Below are 24,113 nucleotides of genomic sequence, written 5' to 3'. Positions count from 1 at the left end.
CAACTTAGACATTAGACATCCCATGACCACTCATGCAATTTCTGAAAAGGAAAAAAAAGTAAAAAGTAACTAAACAACATAAATTAAAAATAATAATAGCCCTCCACGGAAAGAACTGAGGACGAGGTCTTTTGAGTCGTAAAATGTGAGGAAAACTGTTCATTGTGCAGCAGATCGACTAAGGTAAATCTTCACGCATCTCAGATACTGTAGATCAGAGTCGAGATCAGTGCCCTATACCCAATTGTACGAAGAATATCAGATCTCTACGTGAAAGAGATTGACAGGCCCTAACGGGAAGAGATAAGCAGAAAATTGCAGGACTGCACTGTCGATGAACCTTTACGGCCAGTGGCACAAGTCTTTTTTCTTAGTCACATTAACATTTCTTGAAATCTGCACCTTCCTTAGGATGGAGAAGCAATGTGAGGATTACACATAGGATAGTAATTCAGAGATGCAACATTGTGATGACATTCTGCATAAGAAGAACTTCGTAATCAGAGAAATGCATAGGGATTGGTGGATCCCAGTGACCTTCCACCGCTTCATGACCTACCACATTGACCGATTGCTCTCCACTTGTGGTCGTGCTCTTCACATCTACGATTCATGTGTAGTACACAACCTTTTTTTTTCTCGCCTATGCGTTCTTGTGGACAGAGTCTTCTTTCCTCGCTATTTCTTTCTTCTTCCTGTAGCTGTGGTTTCGCTAGATAGGTAGGATTTGTGCCCTTACATTTGTCATTATTTTCAATTGTCTAGATTTTAACAGCGAACCCAAGAATAAGGAGCAATTTCTGCTCTGCAGATTGGCCTAGATCACTATCAGCAGATTACTGCCACATTTTGGCAGAATTCATGAATTTCGGTGCGACTTCGAGCTGTTCTCGTGATTGATTTGATTTTCCAAGAGAAAACGATACTACCGAGCATAGAGAACAATGTTTTATTGTAGGAGTGATGCTTTTGCATTTCACGAAGTGCTAAATGATCGCCGGGTATACAGACAATTTCCTCAACGATTTCTTTTCAAACTAATCAAATTTTCTTTCCGGCGGTTACCTTTTCCCTGATTGCCTTGGCTTTGCTTAGTGGAGACAAAAGCATAGGGTCCGAGAGGTGGCCTTCTTCTGAAAAGAGAATACGTTTGCTCTTCTCTGCAGAGCAAAAAATCACTAGCTTACTTCACTGCACATTATTTAAAAGTAATTGCTTTCCGATCCAAGGTAAAAAAATAAGAAGCATTTATTTATTCGCGAAAATATATCTCTGTGGAAAGGTTCGGCGAGATTCTGAAGTGAGAGTGAAGATGACTGTGGTGAGAATACTAAAATTGAGAAACTAGCATCCGGAGACGATTTTCAGAGAAGCCGCCTTCAAATAGAGGAGTCGCTTCCTCTAATCACTAGGGCTATATCTATAAACTACGATAAAATCCTTGCTCAGCAATCTATTTAGATGTGCTCCATAAGCACGCGGAGCAGGTGAATGACCAGCTACATTGGAGAATCGGGGCGCGGGGTAGTCTTAGTTAGGAAGAGAGATCACCCACTGCTTCGACTGTGAAAGTGTTGTAACGAATGTCGGTGTCAAAATTAATGCTCTGCTGCAGGGAATTGCGAACCTCCATAACATCCGTTTTACGGATACATTGTATACATGCTGAAAGTAACAAAGTTTGTGACCATACCCGGATGTCATCCGATTTTGCTATTTTTATTATTAAGACATATGAATTTTATCGTTTGATTAGAACCAGGTGATCATTCATGAGCAAACCTCTGACAGTCATACTGAACTCAAAATTTTTTCTCAGTAAAGCTATTCGACAAATTTTCAGGCGAGGAACTTTACAGAGTTCCTGATGTTAAGCAGTACACTAGTGTTTGTCTTCCTTCTTCGACAAAAATAATTCACTGGTGCCTTTGTAATTAATGTGCGTGACTCTTGAAAACTCCGGCAGAAGTTGTGTGAAGGTAACGAATAAAACAATGAGATTTATGTAACGGTAACGTATGAAGAACAACAAAAATGATAAAAGCAGGTTTCTAACTACTGAGTTAGTCTAATACTACTGCATCTTTACAAAATCTATGTGTGGAAAATGTTCAGCAGCAAGTCATGAGAACCAGAGAAAAATCAACTCTTCAGCAGATGGTTGCAAGTCGAATTAATGCAGTCAAAATCAGATATTTTCCAATTGTACAGTATTCGGTCAGTTTAACAAGTTTGGGTAATGTCAACCATATTGCGAAAGCAAAAAAACCCAGACATATATTTCAGGCGAATTCAAAAAACAAAGTTTCGCCAATGACTCAGTCATTGTGATACTTTTCGACTTCTTAAGGAGTGAACAAAACCACAAGGATAAGGATAATCTACTAATCCAAAGTATAGACCGCTTAAGAGAATACGTTCATAATCGAATTTTCCTAAGAAATTCATCCTCAAACCAAACACCAAGCTTCTCATTCGCATCAATTTTTTTCCATATTTCCTTTTTCTGAGTGGTCGCTAAGTCCAGCACCCAATAAAAGTTGACAGTAAGTATAAATAAGACTACGGTAAAAAGAAGTTATCTATACCTACAAAACTGTGTATTGCCTGCATAAGAAAATAGTTGAGATGATATTGAGAGAGAGCGACCCGACGACTTTCATTTATCTGACTTGAAGGCATCACTCCACGAATCTGAGGTGCTACGGATTTCAGGTGTATTATTCGTATACGAGATAGTGGATTATGGAGAGGAGGTGATTCCGTCCATTTCTCCCTAATTGCCGTAAAAACCACCCGAAAGATACGGCTTCGGGCGTTCTGGCGCACTATTTTCTACAAACAGTTGGACTGGAGCGCGCCAGCCTTGTGCGGCGCCGCATCTTCCGGGCCGTTTTTTGCAGCAATTAGGAAGAAATGGACGGATTCACCCCCTCTTCATAATATACTCTCCCATGTACAAATACTCCACCTGAAATCCGCACCATCTCAGATTCGTGGGGTGATGCCTTTGAACTATATAGTGATGATTAAGACAAGATATGATAGCCAACTGTAAGAAGACGGCATAATCATGTATGAATGGCAGCGATCGAATTTCTCGCATGATCGTTGGTTTCCACAAATTGCACTCCATATCGTGCAATTTGGTCTTGACTAGGAGCGACCGGTGCTTTGCTCATCAGATCTCGGCCTTCCTTCGATTTAGGGAATGCGATGACCTGAAAAAGGAATGTCTAGCACTGATCAGTAGCAAAACAAAGAGTCTCGACAAAATAATTTTAGAACATTGAAAACAGAAAAGGAGGCAGTTGTGGTTCTCACCTCTCGTACTGGCAAAGACGGATCGCCTTCAGCCACGAGCAAAGCAATGTAACGATCGAGACCTAGAGCAAATCCTCCATGAGGTGGTGCACCACAAGATAGCGCATCGAGCAAGTGATTCTGCAATGAAGATTATAGATGTACAGACATATATATACATATATATATATATATATATATATATATATATATATATATATATATATATACACTCACACACACCACACACACAGAAACGTGGAAAACATCGCCTCGTATGTTTGAAGCAAGGTTTACTGAGAAAGCTCATGTAGATTAACCATTTGCGTAGTTTCTTCATTGAGGATCTTGAAGACATGCGCTTGTTCTTCCGAGTTATGGATGCGAATAGAACCACCTCCTAACTCCACGCCATTCAGCACCAAGTCGTAGTGCTGTCCTGAATTAGCTATTAGAACGTTGAAATAAGTGTTTCATAGAAGATCGAACAAAGATCTTCTTCACTATAAAACAACTGGAGCAAAGAACACGCAGCAGCTCACCGGTGATATGATGGAGTTTTGATGGGTCATCTAACCACTTTCGGTGCTCGTCTATGGGCGCTGTGAAAGGATGATGAGTGCTCACGAGCTTCCCGTCTTCCACAGAAAACAAGGGGAAATTTACGATCCAATGCGCACAAATCTAAAATATTTTCAAAAAAGTACAGCAGTGCACAATCGATGAAGCAAATATTAGGAGAGGGAGTCTTGTCACTCATTTTTCGAAATTTCCAGAACTTTCCATTTTTGCGCAGAACCCATTTTGCATCAAGTTGTAGTTGTAGAACATTCTCGATGCTTCTCCACAATATATATATATATATATATATATATATATATATATATATATATATACATATATATACATATATATATACATATATATATATATACATACATATATATATATATATATATATATATATATATATATATATATATATATATATATAGCGGGGGCAGCGCTACCACCAGGACTATCAGATGCTGGTTCGCTCGCTTCGCAAATGGAGACACCGACTTCGAAGACAAGCCCCGGTCGGGACGTCCCCAGAACTCTGCCAGTCTTCAAAGAGGATCCAGAGATCAACAGTCACAATCTTTCGACGAGACTCGGGTGTAACAATTCAATAGTCGTCAGTCGCCTGCAGGCCCTCGGCTACAGAAAAGTGCTGGCTCGATGGATCCATCACACCTTGACGGGCGGCAGCCGGTTTACCAGGGTCATCTGTCAACTTATCTTTCTTCGCTCACATCGAAAGGAGTTTCTCGAAGATCTCATTACTGGAGATCAGAACTGGGTCCTCTACTACTTTAACGCGCACTGTGCCGTGTAGCTCCCGAGGAGAAGACCTGCCGACGCAAGCCAAATCGGACCTCCACCCCAAGAAGTGTCTCCTTTGTTGTTTCTGGGATTCGAGGGGAACGCTGTTTTAAGAGCTGCGTCCACAAGGCCACACCAGGGGTTCCACATACGCTAGTGAGCTCCAGATGCTCGCGTCAGCCGTTCGAGAGAAACAGCTGAGACGAGCTTTGGTGCACTTCCTCCACGATAATGCCCCACGCAAACTACCACTTAATCCGACCCCTCAAGGCTTTCGTAACCGAGAAAATATTCACCAAGTTTGAAGAAGTAGAACGGGCGGTCAGCGACTTCTTCGACTCCCAGTTTCTCCAGTTCTGACAGAAAGGGATCGCTGACCTTCCCATTAGGTGGGATGCTGTTGCAATTAATAATGGTGATTATATTATTGATTCCACGGATCTCCCTCACTAGAGGGATCACAGCCGGTTAGTCGCGAGGCTACGTGGCGCTTCCCCGGGTGGCGGATAGGGGGCTAATCGCGGACCAAAAGCGACCTTGGGCCTGCCCAGAGACGCAGGTGGATTCAGGGGATGGACTCCCTGTTTCTGCTGAGCCAGGACTGACTCATGACATTCTTGCATCCCGCACGTCGGTCCGGCCAAAGCCTGCAATCAAGTGACTGGGAGGTGCAAGGGAGGCGGTTTGGAATCGCCTCCAACAAATAAGCTCCACATGTCACTCCGAGAGAACGAAAGTTCTCCCGGAGTGGGACTAGAGGCTTGCAACATGCCCATGGGTTTTAAAATTTTTAAGCAAAACACAGTAATAGAAAAGAGTCTCCTGATCCCGGAGGAAAGCCTGGTACGGTGGCGGCAGGTAGGACGGGGTTGCAGGACTCATAGGCTACCGAAACGGAAAAGGACTAGGATGGCGATCTGTACTTATAACGCATGTACGCTTGCATCGGAAGCGGCCATCGAAGATCTGATGATGCAAGCTAAGAAGATCAAGTACGACGTCATCGGACTGACCGAGACGAGACGACGTCACCCTCTCAACGCCGTATATGAAACTGGAGAAGAACTGTTCTTAGGAACATGCGACAGTAGAGGTGTTGGTGGAGCTCTCGTCAACACGAGCATGGCAAAGAACATCGACTCTTTTGAACAACTCACGACCCAAATCGGACGTCTGCGGATGAGAAGATGTGGTCCAACACCAGCTGTGACTATCTTCGTCGCTTACGCTCCAACATCAAGCTAAGAAGAAGAAGAAGTCGAAGCTTTCTATACGGACCTGGAGAAGTTCTACCGAGAAGATCATGCCTTCTACAAGGTCATAATTGGCGATTTCAACGCCAAGGTTGGCCCAAGAAGAACGCCGGAGGAACTTTTCATCGGGACCCACGGCCTACAATGGAATGACCAGGGGGAGAGGCTCTCCGAGTTCATCATGACGACTAAGACCATCCATGGGAACTCGCAATTCCAGAAGCCCTCCTCTCTACGCTGGACGTGGGAGTCACCCGGTGGAGGGTACCGTAATGAAATAGACCACATCATCGTCAATAAAAGGTTCTGCCTGACGGACGTCGCTGTTGTACCAAAGTTCTATACGGGATCGGACCATCGCCTCCTCCGAGGAAGATTTTCTTTCACAAGGAGAGCAGAGAAAGCCGCCAAGTTCAGAGAGAGAAATCCCAGGACTGTCATCAACTGGGATCTCTTCGCTACGTTAGCCGGCTTTTGGGAAGATTCCGCAATGGACAACATCGACGAGGAATATGACCGGCTGGTTGAACACCTTCACGACTGCGCGAAGAAGGCTGAGAGTTTTGAGAGTTTTAAAACCACCAAGAGACGCCTGTCTCTTGAAACTCTTGAGCTGATACGCCAGCGTAGAGCAGCAGGGAACCAAGAACTCACGTCCGTGCTTGCAAGGCTTTGCAGAGAGGCGATAAAGGAAGACCTTAAAGAGAGAAGAACAGAAGTACTGGCTGAAGCTGCAGAGGCGGGGAAAAGCATCCGCTATGCCCGTCGAGACTTCGCCAGTCGCAAGACAAGGATGACTGCTCTACGGAACCCGAAGGGAACAACCATTGCATCGAGACGGGGGATGGAGAAAATCATCTACGACTTCTACTCTGATCTCTTCGACAGCCATGTCCACTTGCCTCCTCACCATCTGAGGGAAGACGGACATGCCATTCCAGAGATTTTCTCGTCCGAAATACGATATACTATCATGTCGGTAAGAAATCGTACGGCACCCGGTCCCGACAGATTAAGACCAGAACACCTGAAGAGCCTTTCGCCAGTACTCATCAACACCATGGCTCTTTACACGTTAAAGGTTCCTAAACAGTGGAAGACCAGCAAGACAGTGTTGCTGTATAAAAAGGGAGATCCACATGACATCGGCAACTATCGCCCAATCTGCTTACTGTCCGTCATCTACAAGCTCTTTACAAGAGTGATCCTTAATAGGATTGAAAAAGTCTTGGATGAAGGACAGCCATGCGAGCAAGCAGGGTTTCGAAAAGGATTCAGCACGATTGACCACATTCACACTGTTTCGAAACTCATCGAGGTATCACGAGAGTACAAGATGCCGCTCTGTCTCACCTTCATCGACTTAAAGAAGGTCTTCGACTCAGTTGAGACGGAAGCGGTCGTGGAAGCATTGGGCAACCAAGCCGTCCCTACTCATTACATAAAGGTACTTCGAGAGTTGTACAGTAACTTCACAACCGGAATTGCGCCATTCTACAAGAATATCATCATTGACGTGAAGAGCGGGGTTCGACAGGGTGACACAATCTCACCCAAAATATTCACAGCCACCCTCGAGAACGCAATGCGAAAGTTGGAATGGGACGACATGGGAGTGAAGGTCGACGGTTGGCAGCTACACCATTTGCGCTTTGCTGATGACATCGTACTGATAACACCTAGCATCAGCCAAGCGGAACGAATGCTGACCGAATTCGACGAAACATGTGGATGCATCGGTTTTCAGCTGAATCTAGACAAGACGATGTTCATGTGGAACGGATGGGTCTCGGATGCCCCATTCACGCTCAACGGAACGAACATATCCGAATGCACCAGCTACGTTTATCTGGGTCGGGAACTGAACATGATGAACGACCTGACCCTCGAGCTGGGCAGGAGGAGACGAGCGGCTTAGGGAGCGTACAAGAGCATCGAAGATGTAGTTAAGAAGACCAGGAACACCCGGCTCCGTGCTCACCTCTTCAAGACCACCGTACTTCCTGCTTTGACCTATGCTTCGGAAACCTGGGCATTTCGCAAGCAGGAAGAAAACGCGGTGAGCGTCATTGAACGCGCAATCGAGAGGGTGATGCTAGGAGTATCCCGTTTCACGCAAGTGAGGGACGGGATTCGAAGTTCTCTCCTACGTCAGCGATCGAAGATTAGAGACGCCGCCGCGTTTGCCAAGGAAAGTAAAATAAGGTGGGCCGGACACGTGATGCGCTTTAACGACAACCGTTGGACCAAAGCCGTGAGCGACTGGGTTCCCGCGATATTAAGCGCACTACAGGAAGACCGCCGACCCGATGGTCAGATTTCTTCACGAAGCCCTTCAAAGAAAAGTATGATGCTCTTCGTGTCCCACGCGAAAAGAGGAACTACTGGGCTACTTTGGCACGCGACCGGGACAAATGGAAGAATTACTGGCGCCCGCTCGACCAATTCGAAGATCAACGGGAGTCAAGGTGATCAGGGTGATTATTGACTAATTTCTATTGTAAGCTGTAAAAAAAAAACTTACAAAAAGTAAGGCAGAAAAATGACATATGGTGGCAAGACTTTCTGGATCTGGATAACGAGGAAAAAAACAAAAATATAACCATGACATATGTCAAGCTCAAATTACAAACAAAATTTTAATTCAATTATTCCAGAAAAATTCGAAAACTCTCGTTATTTCAGTGCTTTTTTTACCTTTTTCTGTTTTCGAAGGCCTCCAACATCCGCCACCATGTTGCGAAGTTGGCCGAGCGTCCACTGAACCCCTTCTTCATCTCCCCAGCTGTAGAATTTACACAACTTTCGCCAAATCAGTGAGCTATTTATGGAAAGGTAACAACCTGAAGACTACACAATCGCCGTTCTCAACATCAAAGCGTTCAATCAGCTTAGAGCTTTCGATCTTCTTAAACCAAACTTCTTTGCTACGATCAAAAATTGCAAAAGGCTGAAAACCTCTGATATACCACACAAATTTAGCTAAATCTGCTTTAAATATTCTTACCCTAGATAACTTATTCATATCCAAAACTCGCTTGAATTCTTTCTTCACAGAATTTGACATATTCTTCGCCTGGTTCTTGCAAACAATCAAACGCGCCTTCCAGTTTTCGTTCGAATGTGGATTTCGCAGAGAACCTGGAAATCAGGACTAACACAAGTGTTAGCAACAACATGATAGTGGACAATTGGCTCCATGAATTCATCTATTCTTCAAAAAAAAAAGCCAGTGGAACTAAAAATCTAAATCCACCGCAAAATAAAATGAACTTCACCTAACCAAGCAATTCAGTGCAGTCTTCGATCTTCCATGGTATGCGCATGTCCGGTTTGTCACTACCGTATAGGCGGATAGCATCGTTGTAATTAAGACGGGGAAAACGTGCACTGGGCTTCAAATCTTCCTGGAAAAAATTGCTACTAGCTTTTTTCTCAAGTATAGTTTCAAAAAAAGGATAGGGAAGAAGTGTCATTCGAAGTCAAAGAAAGCCGTCAAACTCAGGGTACAATGAGTGTATTCTGCGTGGAAGTGCTAGGCGTGGAGTTGCAAATGAGTGTTGTACAATTACCACAAATATCAGATGAAAAAAGTAGAAGATGTAGTAATAATGTGATATTTGGTTACATTCAACAAAGGAAATAAAGAAGGAAATAAAGAAGTAGAAAGATAATGAAAAACGGCGCGGTAAAAGGATCTCTAATTGGCTCCATTATAGAATATGTCACGATCTCCTTGCATAAAGCGTATACAAAAAAGAGATAAATCCATATTGACTATTCTTTGAGCATTTCACCTACTACTATTTTAGGAAAACTTCAAATAGATACTGAACGAAAATCGTAGTTAGAATATGGAACAATTCCATGAAGATATAAAATTTGAAAGGGCAAAAAGAATATCGAGTTAAATCAGAATCAACTGACCATTTCTTCTGGCCATGCTGAAATCAACACATCTTCCACCAGTGCCATCACACCTTCCTGATTTGTGAACGATAGTTCAAGATCTACCTGAAGGATTGCATCCGGTCAAGACATTTTGAACAGCTTGAAGAATTACAACAAAAGAATACACTATCATATGTCCACCTAGCGGATCAATCGGGATGGATGTGAAGGATAACACCCAGAAATAGCAGAAAATGGAACCAAAAAAGAGACCAAACAGCTACAGCGGTGCAACCGCAGCACTTCCACGAATTCTTCCTCTTTCATGCGGCATAATAGCCAGGGACTATACCTGTGTTATACCAAACTACCTGCAGTTTCTAACCAATTACCCTTTTCGAACCTGTGATTAGGACTTTTTAAAAATATTATCCCACATATTACTATTAGGGTGTTCGGAAAGTATCTGCCGAAATCCGGCAAAATTCATTCTAAGGTCATTTTCGAGGTGGTCACGATCATCGTAGCGCTTCTCTTCCAGGTGATGCTAAAGCGATCAGAAGAGGTGGTAGTCGCTCGGGGTCAGGTCCGGGCTGTACGGCGGGTGCGGTAGAACTTCCCAACCGAGATCCAGAATTTTATAGGAAGTCTTCTTCGTGATGAGAGCGCGCATTATCGTGCAGCAGGCGGACGTTATCTAGCTTCGGGTGCTCCTTGCGGATCTTGTCGGCCAATCTTTGCAGTTGAGCGCAGTAAACCTCGGCAGTAACTGTCGTGTTGTCCGGCAGCAGTTCGAAACAGTAGATTCCATGAACTCCCCACAACACGCTCAGCATGACCTTCTTCTCATGGATTTCACCTTTCACGAAAGGATCCGGCATTTCATCGCCAGCGCACCACACACGTTTGTGAGCGTGGTTGACGTAGAGGACCCATTTTCCATCTCCAGTGACAATGGTGTACAGCCAGTCGAATCTGCGGCTTCTGGAGAGCAGCTGTGTGCAGATATCCAAGCGTGGACATGCCGTCGCTCAATGCATGTGGGAGCCACTGACCGAGCTTTTTCACCATTCCGAGAGATCGCAGTCCATTGCTCACGGTGGACAGCGAACAGCCAAGACTGGCAGCAAAATACCGCACACCCTCATATGGATGCTGCTCCGCCAGGTTGTTCAGTTCATCAAACGATATAGCAGTCGGTCGACCAGAGCGAGGCTTATCTTCGAGTTTCTTGCTTCCGGCTTTGAAGCGCTGGAACCAGGCGCGCACAGACCGCTCAGAAGGGGCTTCAGTGCCGAATACTTGACTTAAGTTTCGATTAGGTGTCAGCAACGGGGTGGCCAGATTCGAACTCGCAAAGGAGTACGTGTCGAATATGGGTAGAATGTTCGGCCATTATAGGATGAAATAGGCAAGGAAGAGGGAGCGAGATATGTTATGTGTATACAAGCGGTAGTGTCCTTATATAATATATTCAAAACGGGAACTTCCAGAACATCACAAAAAATCTGCGCTACTGCGAAATTTTCGGCAGATACTTTCCAAACACCCTAATACACATATAATACATGATTATAATTAAAATTTTTAGTAATCTTCTCTAACCAACACTACAGACAGAAGCTTAGCATACTCTCACCTGAGTAAATTCCGGCTGTCGATCGCCTTTAGCACCTTCATCACGATAACACCGAGCAATCTAAAGGAAAACGAAATATAGAAAATGTGAAATTGCCATTTAGTAGTTCTTCACACCTGGAAATACCGATCGACCCCGCCAACCATGAGCAATTGCTTGAACTGTTGTGGACTTTGAGGAAGAGAGTAACATAGACCCTGATTTGGAGGAGGTGCTGGTACTATAAACTCAGCCGCTCCACCTGGTGTTCGCCGGAATAACGTGGGTGTTTCGACCTATTACACAGAACTAATTTTATTTGTAGTGGAAAGATTACGAGCTTAACAGCAATAAATTTCTCTTATCACCTAAAGATTTACAAACATACTCCAAACACCAATGGTATTACTGTAGATATGACTAATGTTGGATAAGTCTCTATCTGCTTGCCTACTATATTAGAGGTTACCTACAAGAAGTCAGGAACATAACTCTAAATACGTGTATCCAGCAACCTGAACCTGTGGAAGATTTTCGTGAAAGTCGTAGTCTTCTTGTACCATCACAGGAAGAAAATCACTTACATCAACAAATTTTGCCTCTTCCACGAGAAAACGTCTCATCTTGTGCACAACAGCGGATCGCATTCGCAAGGTTCTGAAATATCCACAACAGTGTTTGGTACTTTTTTGAAACGACAAGAAAAACGGTGCAGTTGCACAATCTGCTGCGCTCAAAGCGGCGTGGCGGAGAGAGCGGTTGGAATCCAGGTGGGACCTTCGCGAATTGCAGCAATGAACAATAGTAGCAAGGGTCCCCAATGGATCCTAACTGATACGCTGCACTGCGCCGCTTCGAGCGCAGCAGCTTACCCAACTGCACCGCGCTTCATGTCGTTTAAACACATTGCAAGAATTTAACACAAAGCAGCGCAACACAAAACACTACACCTTTGCATCCGATCGCTCCTCAAATCAATGTATCGATAAGCGAGTCGGGTCTTCTCGCTGGACTCCGTATCCGGCAGCATCGGTAATTGTGACGACGCATAGTTCAGAACTGTCAGTCTCGTTACGTCAATCTAGAAACGATATTCTTCAATAGTCCAAGATTCTACGGTCAAGAAAAAGGAAGAACATAACTAACACAAACCTCAATCTCTCCTGTTTTCATTTTCACATTTTTGTTTTCTTCGCGATCGATCACCGAACCCTCAACTTGAACAATAGACTCGTAAGGTAAATTTTTGACAATTTCTACCAGTTCAGATTCCGGATTAACTTTGGCCTAAAACAATAGCAGCATCAACAGTAGTAGGAATAAATAGTAAATAGTAAATGACGCGAAAATATCCGTCACCTGTACAGTTCCATATGAGTCACGCAATACGAGGAAACGATTCATTCTTTTATAAGCAAGCCAACCCATGACACAAACCTTCCTTCCTAAATTGCATACTACAGGAAATAGAAGATATAGCACTCTGTGGGCATCTGCGTTCGCGTTCGACTTCAATTAGAAATAGTTTGGGGTGAATGAACGCGAGTGCAGCCCTACAATGACATGCGAAACCGAGCCCATGTGTCAGGTCAGTGTTTTCATCCTCCAAGACATGTCTGGTACCAATTTATCGATGGCACAAGGATGAAAGACCTAGTTGGCACCAGGACGTTTCCAACCATATGTAGTTTCAATAAATAGTTAATTCCGTGCAGATCCACTTATCGACTGCTCCACTCCCTACCAAAACAAAAAATTCATTAAGATAACTGGGTTAGGAAATCATAACCGACCGATTCCATTTAACTTATACTTTCCAGTTGAGATATACTAATATCTCATTTTAAAGTTGTAATGTGCTATTGTTTTATTGTAGGTAAAGAGCGGCATTCTTAAAATATATAAATACATATATGTCGAACATTTCTCATAAAAACAGTCTAAGTTCCCTATTTTAACATCTTAAAGACCTTTCAACTAACCCTCATCCTTCTTCGATAGCTCGCCACAATTATGCGTACGAGTTGTGAATGCGTTGATCGAGTAGCGTCTCCATACCGTTGAGCATAAACATCGCCTTATCATCTGAAAGTTCATAGATGCGCATTTCTAGAGTTTTTAAATTAAAAATAGAGGAAATAAAGACAAATCATAATTTCAAGCGTAAATGCTTTTTTAATCTCATTTACCAAGAATGACAACGAAATAGAGAAAAGTTTATTTAATACCGTGGCCTCATAAAAATATCACAGCTGCAACCCGATAACAAAATTGTGGCAACGTTCAAACTCATGCTGAAACGATAGAATGTGGCAGCTCCACTTGTTCAGAAACCAACAATATCTACGAAAAAAGAAAGGGAACAAGTAGAAACTCACAAACTTGAGACTTCTGCACAATATTTTTCAGGAAGCGCCCGCAGTTGACTCGAAAAAATAAATAAAATTCAAATATTGAATATTTGAAGAAGCTAGGCTTCTACTTCGCTCCATGCTACTCGACTAACTTTTCGGAACTGTTGACAATCTTGATTACCGCACCTTGCGGAAGATCTCGATAGTCGAAAAAAGCAAAAGACGCAAGTTTCATGTGGATGCAACTCAACAACAGTATATAAAGAAAATAACTATCTATCTGAGATATTAAGAATCAGTGAGAATGAAATGAACGATTCACAGGCAACGACACTTGCCCAAGTCCAATAAATTTGTATCCAAATCCAACTGGAGGAGTTAAAAGCAGATCGAAGTTGTAATCCACTACATCAGCAATCTCAAAATTGGTCAGTGAAGGCGGAAAATAGAACACCTCCATGGGTACGTCACCAGGAATCCATGTGTCTCTAGATACATCTGTAACAATATGTCATCAACAACGCACAAAGCGAAGAGTTCGTTCGCAGCGTTTGCAATTGAGGTGAAAATGCGATTTATTAGATTTCTAAAAGATGAATTCCCTGAATTCCAAATACGGAGATCTCGAAAAGATTCGCAGTATCTTATGCGACTGTACGCGAGCTGTCGACCGGATCTACGCCGGCGTCGTCTACACTGACATCCCTTCAGGCGGAAACTTTACAGCAAAAACACTTAAGAAACCAACCTGGGGCAACATTCCTATAGTTGTCCTCGATCCGTGGCTCTTCATCTGGCCAACACAAAGGACCTACCTCGAAATCAATCTGCAACAACCAACAATACGTAAACATAAACTTGTCTACAACATTTTTAGAAAAGACATCAAAATTCAAAAAAGAAATCTGAAAGGTGAAGGAATTTGCAATAAAACAAGAAATCTGAGCTGTCCAACAGATGTGCGTTTAAGTCGTGTAAAATCTTCTCCTAAAAGACAGAAAGAAAAACAAATCTGTGTATAAGACTCATCCCCAGACTAATAAAATTACTCGAATAAGCTGTATTTACTGGGAAATACCATAAACTAGAATTTTTGATACTATGCATTCAATTGATTTGAAATTGCAGAAAAACTGTATTCACCCCGCGTCTTCGATAAATATGAGTTCTGTACACAGAATTCATCCAATAACGATACGCAGCACTTTCACCAATTTCCTCCGTTGGATAGCAACAATTCTGAAAGACGAACTAAAATCCTATAGAATAGGAGCAGTTAAAGTGAAGTCAAAGTTAAGAACGTTCAACGAGGGTAAATTAAGATTAAAAACCTCACTAAAGAAAAAGTAAAGAAATAGCAAGGAAAAAATCGAGCTTCAGAAGATGATTTTAATCGTACCCTGCAAATCGCTGTCACCACCGGGATTGTAGCCATCAATTTTGCTAGTTGTGTTCGGCGTTTAACCTCTTCAAAGTAGTCGTCATCAAGTTCCTTTGCTTCTTTGATCAAATCCTAAACAAACACTTGAGCACATACATGATTTCACAATTTTTAACAAATGATAGATGGTTGGTTAATAAAGGCGACAACCAACATCACCCCCAACTCCCAGAATACCACTAACCACGAGAGTTTTCAATTTCTGTTCTGAGTTGGGCCTAAAATCCGGAGAACAAATGGAAAGGCAAACATTTCTTAGTCTCACAGCGTAGTCACTATGTATCTTCATCATGGTAGTGACAAGTCTTTCGGCAGAGTTCGAAATCTCTCCTTGCTCCTGTTTCTCTTCGTCGTGAAGTCTTGCCTGATGAATCAGTGCACGCACCTAAAAATACGTCCCCTCCTGCATAGTTGATCAATGTCTCAAAGGAAGTTTGAAGATTTTTTTTAACTTTAGTCAATCGACTTATACAGTCAGTATCAAAAGCGTCTTCTTTCTTGGTTTTGATGGATTCTTGTTTTTTTTTTGTATAATTGAAAGCATATCGTAGTCATATTGAAATCTTCGCTCGCTTGTTTTCCTGTTAGGAAGACTGTAAGACTTTAGTTCGCAGCGATTGTATTTCTACTCCACATTTTTTTCGGCGCCGTAGTCCAGGTTTTGTTATCTGTTTTTTTTTAAGTTTAGTTTATTGTTATCTGGTTTTTCCTGTAGAGAATTGCAGTATCGCTGCTATAGTCGGGTCAAAACGACGTGAAGCAGTGAAGTACGATGCATTAGAGCTTCAAGCGGCGCGATAGGGATAGCAGTTGGAATCGAGGTCGGACCATCGCGAACTGCAGCAATGAACGATGGTAGCAATAAACCTCAGTCGATCCTAACCGCCATGCTCGACTGCTTCGAGCGCAATCGCTTACGCAACTGCATCGTGCTTCATGGCGTTTTCACTCTACTACATCTGTCCATCGTCTTTCACTACATGTAGCAGTAATCTACTGAAAACAATGAACACTCATAAAAATTAAGTTTGGCGGACTATCAGTTTCTGAAAAACGGACAAACCGCTTAACACTCGCTACATTTCAATCTTATTTTTTAATATACATATTTTACTGTTCTAGCATTAACCAGAACGGCACAGTGCCTTAAAGTACACTGCATCGAACAAACAAATGAAAAATGAAAAAAGGAAAATGAGAATGAAAAATGAAATTAGAAAAAATGAAAAATGAAAATGAACATATAAGTGCATACACCAAAATGTGACGAATGAAATCTAAAAAATCGAAAAAAAGAGCGACTACATGTGTTCAGAGTCTTCGCTTTTTGTCTCTTAGTATAAGCTCTCTCTCAAAGAAAAAACACTATTCAAAATTTTAGTTTCTGAATGATAAATTGCGACCTATCTGATATTCAAATTTACGATATATTTCTTCAGGACATAACTTTCTGGTTAAATGGTGCATTGAAATATTACCTTCTCCAGAATATCCTTCTCTGTTAGTTTTGTCCTCCACATTTTAAGTGCACTACCTTTTGAAGGAGGCTTCAGTGTGGCTGGTTTCGTTGTTTCTGTTTTCTCGGATTCCTCCTCTACCGAAACTGATGAGACTTCTGCAAATTCTTCTTTCTCCTCTGGTGATTTTGTTGAGTTGTCAGGTAGTGTGGTTCCCTCCTTCGTCTCGGATTCTCCCTCTTCCGACGATGAGACTTGAGTAGATGCCTCTTCCTTTGGCGCCTCTGTTGAACTGTCAGGTAGTGGTGTAGTTCTCTCCTCTCTCTGAGATTCTCGCACTACTGGTGATGGAATTTGAGCGACTGTTTCTACATCATCTGGTGCCTGTGTGGAAACGCCAGGCTGCGATGTTTCTTCTTCATGTGCCTTCTGATTTTTAAGAGATTCTGTGCCTCCATTCGCTGACTGATTAAATATGGGTTGTTCTTCTTCCTCCGCTACCACTTCTGCTATAACAATACAAAATAACGACACATTCAGACGAAAGCGAAACTAAACTTTCTCACAGTTTCCCTTTAAAAAAGATTCATCAATTTCAAATTCGATCTCCACAACTTCACGGCGTTCATCTACGTTATTAGCTTGCTCGAAGTATTGAGGATCTTCACGGATTTTCTTCAAACCAGCCAAAAATTCGGGAAGCGTTTCCTAAAGGTAATTAATTGGGGACGGAAAACCTAACATCTTTAAGAACCCCAAGTCTAAGACTTCTCTTTAGTGGGAATAATTTCAGTTCGTTGTGAGCATTCAACTCAAACGCACCTTATTCAGATGATTTGCTGATATAGAATCGCGGTGATCAAGAATAGAGAGAAGATCGTAATGGTCTTCCCACTTTCGCACTGCTTCCCTTTCAGCTTGTCTCTGCGCTGAACAACAGTGCACAATAGCTGGATCGATGGGATGAGCTTCGGTATTGAATATGTAGCCCCCAGCTGAAATTAATAAAGATACAGTAAACGAAACGTATATACTTGAGAAGAATATAGTCGGATCGAATCATCATGAAAGTTTGTGCAGTTGCGTAAGCGACGGCGCTCGGAGAGGCGCAGTGGATCCAGCGATTGGGATCTAGGTGGGAGAATAGCAAACTGCAGCGATGATTGGTGCCAGCAGAGGTCCAACTGCACCGAGCTTCATGCGGTCTTGACCCGTCTATACTCTCAGGAAAGATCTGGTCGTGGAAAGGTCCAGAAGAGATGAATGACAAGCGAAAAGACTAGATCATCGCTAGCAATTGGTGAGAAGAGAATTGGCAAACTTCTGTTGTCGAGTAGAGGTATAAAACAATCAAATTTGAAGTCGTTACTTTATTCATTCATTTACTTCTAAGTAAGAATGCTATACTATGACGAAGAAAAACGTCAGATGGAAAATCGTCCACGGATTATTTTACATAATTTTAGGAAAAACAAAAAAGTGAGTGCAATGTCAATAGCACAAGTGATATTGCGCCCGGAGACAGTGGAAGATTTCAGTGCTGGTACCGTTACCATGTTTTTAACGAATGGGGAATTCTCGAAATCAGAATAGCGTCCCGTCTGGAATACAGTGTCAAAGGAACACTGAATGTTAAACGCACCATCTATGACGCACTCTCCGTTAGGCGTGTCCACAAGTCTAGCTTTCATCCCATCGTTATGCAAAAAGTTTGATGGATCAAACAAAAGGTACAGATATTTCGTGGTCTCCGCAAGGAAGAACGACTCCATCCTACAAAAAATAGTTATAACAAATGAATTTCTAGAGAACATCCAGCAAATAAAATTAATGAAAAACACAACCAAACGGAATAATGAAGCGTTAAGTAATTTTTAAAAGCAATGTAACTTTAATCACCTATCCTCTATTGAATGATCGTTAACGTTGTTGACTGTAGCATAACCACATGATGTTTTTGCACTATGCTCAATAGCCTAAAGTGATAAACATATAGTAGCACATTTTGGAAGAAAATAAGATACGGTAAGGCAAGTTATAATTAGGGCTAGAATAATGCAGATGAAAAAAAACATCCATAGAACTGCCGTTCCACTGCCATGTAACGCATTACATTCTTAAATCTTTATCAGATAGAGGTATTTTAATATTTTCTGACAAATCTCGAAGTAAATCTTCGCTCACGCATATGTGGAAAACACTAAACACCAAGAGTTTCAAGTAATAGGCTGCCTAAAAATTCTGTAAGTAGAGGACGTGACGATAAACATGAAAGATGCATACAGAGTTGCCAGGAGGAGCAAAAACTGATGATGGCGTTAAGTTGGATGAAAGAGATGAAGTGAAAACAAAATGGGAAAGAGTTAACATCTAAAATTTTGTAGGCGCACCACCAGATGGTTTTACGATGAATAAATAGAACTCACTTCAACTAACTGAGCTCCAAGTTCCAAATAATGCGGATCTTCCGTTGCCCTGTAGAGGTACATCAGGCTCTCGGCAACTTCTGGTCTCAACGGGAAAGCTGTACGTTTCTCAGACTAAGAACAGACCTTCATTAAGACTTTTCAAATTCAAGTACCTAAGTTTGAGATCGACTCAAGTGCAAAAATGTTGTTAAAACTTACAATAGAACTCTGAATGTTATAGAACTCAGGTGGAAATCCATACTGCCGAATAACTTGAGAATACTGATGCATAATTCGAGAAGCATCTTCTATTTCACCGACCATAGTCTTTGAAGGTAACATAATTAGAAGAAAAACAAATAGCTGTAAAAGGCTAGCACAACATAGTAATGGTAATTAGCAGACAGTTACCAACAATCCAGGCCAAAAAGCTTCCAGTGATTGGAATATAGGTAAAGAAACGGTAGCCTTATGCATATTCACCCACAGGAACCAGTCTCCTTTGCGCACGTAGCGATTAATTGCGGATAAGTACACTAAAGCGTAGCTAAATTATTCGAACACGCTCCCTTCTCAAACTACAACTTTAGTATTTTAGGGGTTAGCCTAGTTAGAGGGAGAGGACAAAACGGGCGTGACCTTGACCAAAACCAGTTCTTAGGGCCACAACATTAATAGCCTTAGCTAAGATCTAGGCTAAATTCTGATGGTTGAGACTCTGAGGGCTTGGATACAGGCCTCGTCAACTGTACCCTCCCCTCTAACCTGACTAGTACCATATTTCATCTAGTATCAAACCTTTGAACTGCTCCATAAGTGCGGGTCGTTGCAGTAGAAGAGCACCCTTAACAAGATATTCAAAATAGGAATCCACACCAGCACCTATTCCAGTGTCGGTAGCAGTCCACTGTCCTGCAATTATGGCCTGCTACTACAATATTACGGTTGGTAGACACGGAAAGAAAAAAAGAAAGAATGCCAGATATCTGATTCAACTTAATTTCTTGATGTTAAGAAAATAACCTGTTCGAACATTAATGTGATTGCCCACAAGTCCTAAGGAAGATCGCGTTCTCCATAAAGATTCCAGCGCTCGCAGCGCCACTCTCTCAAACTGAGGATCGCCTGTGAGTCGTGATAACGCTCCAAACTCTAGAAGAAATTTTTTAAAGGAAGCATTGGGATAAGTAGGGACTTAGCACTGAACCGCAAGGAACGGGAAAAATAGTGCGAGCGGAGGTGCGTTTAAATCCAGAACAGACTTATTCAAAACAGCTGCAACTGTGGACGTTAGCAGTTCAGAGACAACAAATTTTGCTGTGTTAATCCTCGATTATTGTTTGCTGGTGATTTTAGGAATCTCAATTAACTTCAACATGAAAAACGAATTAACTTAAATGTGTTGTAGCACACATTCAAAATGGTAGTGAAAAGTGCTCGAGTTCCCATGCAGGTCCACCCACTGCCGCTTACAAATTCAACCTCAGTCACAAGTACAACCGTTTTTTTTTTTCGAATGATGTGTTTCATGATTAAGTATTCTATGATTAAAGGCAGCGTATCGCGAAATGGACGTAGTACAGAAACTCCAATTAACCCGTAGTTTGGGTTGTAGATTATGGAACCGCTTTTCAGCGTGACTTAGCTCGATTCCCCTTAGTCATCCTGAAAAACGACGGGGGAACGGCGTTAGTTCCAACGAGGTGCGCTAGAACTCATCTCTTTGTACACGCTCTGGTCCTATCAGCGCCCTATTTGTTGGTTTTACTTGGATAGGGTGTAGAGGAGACCTCATTGATCTTCGATCACTCGTTCATGGATGTGGCAAGTGCAGAAAGTTGTTGCATTCAAACTTTCCTCGTCGGGAAGTACGCCGTCTTCATTCCCGCTTTTCACGACGATTACGGGAAGATGAGCGGAGCCACGCCGGGTTCCGTAATCTGCAGCCCGAACTTTACCGGAGTTTCCGTACTACGCCAATTTAGTGATACGCTGTATCTAAGATTGACAACCCCACCTAATGCAAGCAATAGATTTTTAAAATCCACATGCGATTTACGCTCAGTCCTGGTTACTTAATATTACTTCTTTCCTGGTACGCATGAGAAAAACAAGTGAAAAAAATATACGTAGCTCTCCGCATTGAATTTCACTATTGACACAAGAAGAAAAACCTCACCTACGATAAATGTTCCAACCCCGGCAGTGCACGTTATAGGCGTTTCACGTTTAGGGACTCCATATTTGAGATTGACAGTCCCATACGGCATTCCAGTTTCTACATTTAAAGATAACATAAACATTTACAAATACTTATTTGCGACATCTGTTAATACGTGATGACAATGTCAAGTTTATCTGCACTGCTAAGCCAATTTCTGCTAAATGTCATCTCGAGGACAGCTTTGTAAGAGATCTTGCATCACTTTGAATTCACCTGTGTTAAAGGCTGGTAGGAGTCGGGCGGCCACAGCTTCAGCCAATCTCAGCAATGGTCCAGAACAAGGCCAACCATCCTCCAATACCATTCCTAAGAACTAAATCACACTTTTATCATCCAAAAATTGCTAACTTCACAACCTTCAACACGGCCACTGAGCATATGAGCCGAAATGAGTCCTCCAACTATCCGAATGTTTGTTTCGAAAACAGAAACATTGACATTGGCATCGGTTCGTACCTAAAAAACAGTGTATTCCCATGTGAATGGTATTTTCATCCTGACTTTGGAGAACAAACCGCGGAAATCTGAATCAAAAGAGGATTTGAACTTAAAACAAGCAAACCGAAACATAACGTACGGATTTTAAAACGAGATCAACCGCACGACGAAATTCGGTTGTGTTACCCATAACAACAAGAGTATCCAAAGCATCTACCAGGGAAAGTGAGAACGATCCCCATGTATCCTGACCTAAAAAAACATAAGGACGTTTACAAGACAAACAGAGTTCAATTAAACTATAAAAATAGTGTCACCTTTACAAGTAATTGGCTTCAACTCATCTAGGGGAAAAGCATGGTTTAGATAGCCATTGTAAGCATGATAGAACATCTCTCGAACCTTTTCACGATACCTAAATGCGATCCTCATATGACATCAACTCAATCACTCATTCAATTTTCGAACTACTTCATAAGGAAGCAAATTCGTGGAAACTAAACGAGGACTGAATTATCCAGAGCTATAAGAAAGGACTTACAGTTGGTATTTTCATAAAAAGAATACAAACAGCTATATATTTCACTTGCAGTTGACTGATGGAACGGAAACATCGAAGGGAATACAAAAAGGACTCACTTTGTCATTAACTCGTCGCTGAACTCTATCGAAGAACAATACGACAGCAGGAGAAGACATGCTCCTTGCCGCAAGAACATGAATCAAAGAGTAACAACCTAAAATAGTCAGTACAACCGAATTCGGTGGTTTTGACATGCAACACCTAAAGGAACATCAAAAAATAGTCACTGAGCTAAGAGGGGGAAGTTTATGGATATGAAAAATAAACATACAATTCACATTGCTAATACATAAATACTTAGCCTACAGAAGAAACACTAACTGCTCATCACACCATATAATAAACTAGAAAGATTTAGAGCTATAAAAGCGTAACGAAGACTATTCGACGCCAATAGTGGATTCTGCCACGGACCATGAACATGGAGCAGAGAACAGAACGCATGGTAGTGAAGGATTGACTGCGGAATACGCTTATCCAGCGGAAATTCCTGATCGAATAGCTTCGTTCAGTTGAAGATCATATCAGTCACATAGTTGTGACGCCCTATTTCAAAACACTCATAGTTTGCAAACCTCTTCTCCTACGGAATACTTTTTGGATGTTGTTATTGCACGCAAACAATCTGAAGCACCATACTTGACTTGGTGAGGGAATTCGCGAGAGAAGCAAGGGATGGGGTTGAAGATTGTAGGATCAGGGTGATTTCGCTCATCTCTTTCTTTCTGCAACAAAAAAAAACTGCATCCTCCACGCCGCTTTCTTTTTACGAGGTTTTCGGTTGTAGAGTAGGGTTAAAACGACATGAAGCACGGTGCAATTGCGTACGCTCCTTCTTTCGAGGCGGTGCGGTGGAGCGTAGCGGTTATGAGCGTACTAGAACCCCCTGCTAGCATCACCCATTACTGCAGTTTGCGATGGTCACACCTTGGTTACAACTGCTGCCTCCACCGCGCCATTTCGGGAGCGTACGCAAATGCACAGTGCTTCATGCCGTTTTGACCCTACCTTAGCTTGTGCACGCTCCACATCTGCGTGCGAGTGGTCAAATATTATTGAGATCTTTTCACCGGCCTCAAGTAAAACCATGAATAGGCTACTGAGAGGACCAGAACGTGTTTATAGAAGTGCGTTCTAAAGCATCTCTTAGGAGCTGAAGCGGTTTTCACGCCGTTTTTTGCGGCCTTGAGGATAGGTGAGCGGAACCACGCCTCAATCTACAACCTCATCTTTAGTTTCCCTTACCACGTCAGGTATCCTATCTTTGACCGCTGCAGCAACGGCAATCTCAAATTACCTCTAACAGAACTATAAGGTTACATTCACGACAATTATTTGAGCATTGATGATTTGATACACATGTGATTTTATTCCTACTCGGTGTTGAGAATCAATCAAAGCAATATAGTCCCTCTGTTCCGCTGTTGGTACTGCACATTTTAATTAGTTTTCACTTCAATATTTTGAAATACTTCATACTGCACAAACAGTACACAAAACCCTTCGTACAAGAAGGAAAACTTCTTATTTTATCGTATGGGCATCGTTGACAACAACTCAAAAACCTAAGTGAGATCACTGCGTCGTAAAATGAAACCGTAGCTAGCTAGATCTTCACCGGAAAAGAGATTGAACAAAATTACTAACTATACCAACGTTATCAGAGGACATAAAACATAACGTCGAAAAACGAGGTAATCACGTTAGGTAAGGCGACGCAAGCACTTGAGGAAAAAGAAAGAGAGATCGAATTGGCTATCGTGAGCGTCATTACAGCA

The 24,113-nt window shown here is 42.2% G+C and overlaps 4 protein-coding genes across 7 annotated transcripts; 2 read left to right on the top strand and 2 right to left on the bottom strand.

Moving 5' to 3' along the window:
* Positions 1–3,071: 3,071 nt before the first annotated feature.
* Positions 3,072–5,291, bottom strand: RB195_015753 (uncharacterized protein; the record flags this gene model as incomplete). 2 transcript variants are annotated; one of them, XM_013436427.2, is made up of 5 exons in its annotated part: positions 3,072–3,221; positions 3,325–3,444; positions 3,624–3,742; positions 3,846–3,987; positions 5,205–5,291. In XM_013436427.2, 5 exons carry the CDS (start codon positions 5,289–5,291, stop codon positions 3,072–3,074), a joined length of 618 nt encoding a protein of 205 aa, XP_013291881.2. The 2 variants fall into 2 exon arrangements, with proteins under 2 accessions (XP_013291881.2, XP_064062497.1); XM_064206616.1 differs by lacking the exon at positions 5,205–5,291 and adding an exon at positions 4,540–4,572.
* A 286-nt stretch (positions 5,292–5,577) lies between these two features.
* Positions 5,578–5,913, top strand: RB195_015752 (uncharacterized protein; the record flags this gene model as incomplete). The annotated part of the gene is made up of 1 exon (XM_064206615.1): positions 5,578–5,913. One exon carries the CDS (start codon positions 5,578–5,580, stop codon positions 5,911–5,913), a length of 336 nt encoding a protein of 111 aa, XP_064062496.1.
* Positions 5,914–6,102: 189 nt separating this feature from the next.
* On the top strand, positions 6,103–7,839 carry RB195_015751 (uncharacterized protein; the record flags this gene model as incomplete). Its single annotated transcript, XM_064206614.1, has 1 exon — positions 6,103–7,839. The coding sequence occupies one exon, from the start codon at positions 6,103–6,105 to the stop codon at positions 7,837–7,839; it is 1,737 nt and encodes a 578-aa protein (XP_064062495.1).
* Positions 7,840–8,149: 310 nt separating this feature from the next.
* RB195_015750 (uncharacterized protein) lies at positions 8,150–22,471 on the bottom strand (the record flags this gene model as incomplete). Of its 3 annotated transcripts, XM_064206613.1 has the most annotated exons (34): positions 8,150–8,254; positions 8,619–8,706; positions 8,765–8,871; positions 8,929–9,062; positions 9,205–9,328; positions 9,849–9,935; positions 11,452–11,511; positions 11,568–11,726; positions 12,015–12,087; positions 12,381–12,511; positions 12,583–12,717; positions 12,790–12,875; positions 13,413–13,515; positions 14,107–14,282; positions 14,533–14,611; positions 14,928–15,023; positions 15,184–15,297; positions 15,491–15,610; positions 16,704–17,191; positions 17,249–17,390; positions 17,505–17,677; positions 18,325–18,455; positions 18,582–18,658; positions 19,109–19,222; positions 19,310–19,417; positions 19,502–19,626; positions 19,889–20,002; positions 20,114–20,242; positions 21,270–21,368; positions 21,528–21,620; positions 21,671–21,770; positions 21,892–22,004; positions 22,070–22,167; positions 22,392–22,471. In XM_064206613.1, the coding sequence occupies 34 exons, from the start codon at positions 22,469–22,471 to the stop codon at positions 8,150–8,152; spliced, it is 4,161 nt and encodes a 1,386-aa protein (XP_064062492.1). The 3 variants fall into 3 exon arrangements, with proteins under 3 accessions (XP_064062492.1, XP_064062494.1, XP_064062493.1); XM_064206611.1 differs by lacking the exons at positions 8,150–8,254; positions 8,619–8,706; positions 8,765–8,871; ... (8 more) ...; positions 12,790–12,875; positions 13,413–13,515 and having other exon boundaries at positions 14,080–14,282; XM_064206612.1 differs by lacking the exons at positions 8,150–8,254; positions 14,107–14,282; positions 14,533–14,611; ... (17 more) ...; positions 22,070–22,167; positions 22,392–22,471 and adding exons at positions 8,403–8,426; positions 13,966–14,019.
* Between the last annotated feature and the right edge of the window lie 1,642 nt (positions 22,472–24,113).

The sequence above is a fragment of the Necator americanus genome, chromosome V (genome assembly GCF_031761385.1).
Source record: "Necator americanus strain Aroian chromosome V, whole genome shotgun sequence".
Classification (NCBI taxonomy): domain Eukaryota; kingdom Metazoa; phylum Nematoda; class Chromadorea; order Rhabditida; family Ancylostomatidae; genus Necator; species Necator americanus.
This window is presented reverse-complemented; position numbering and strand designations above follow the sequence as displayed.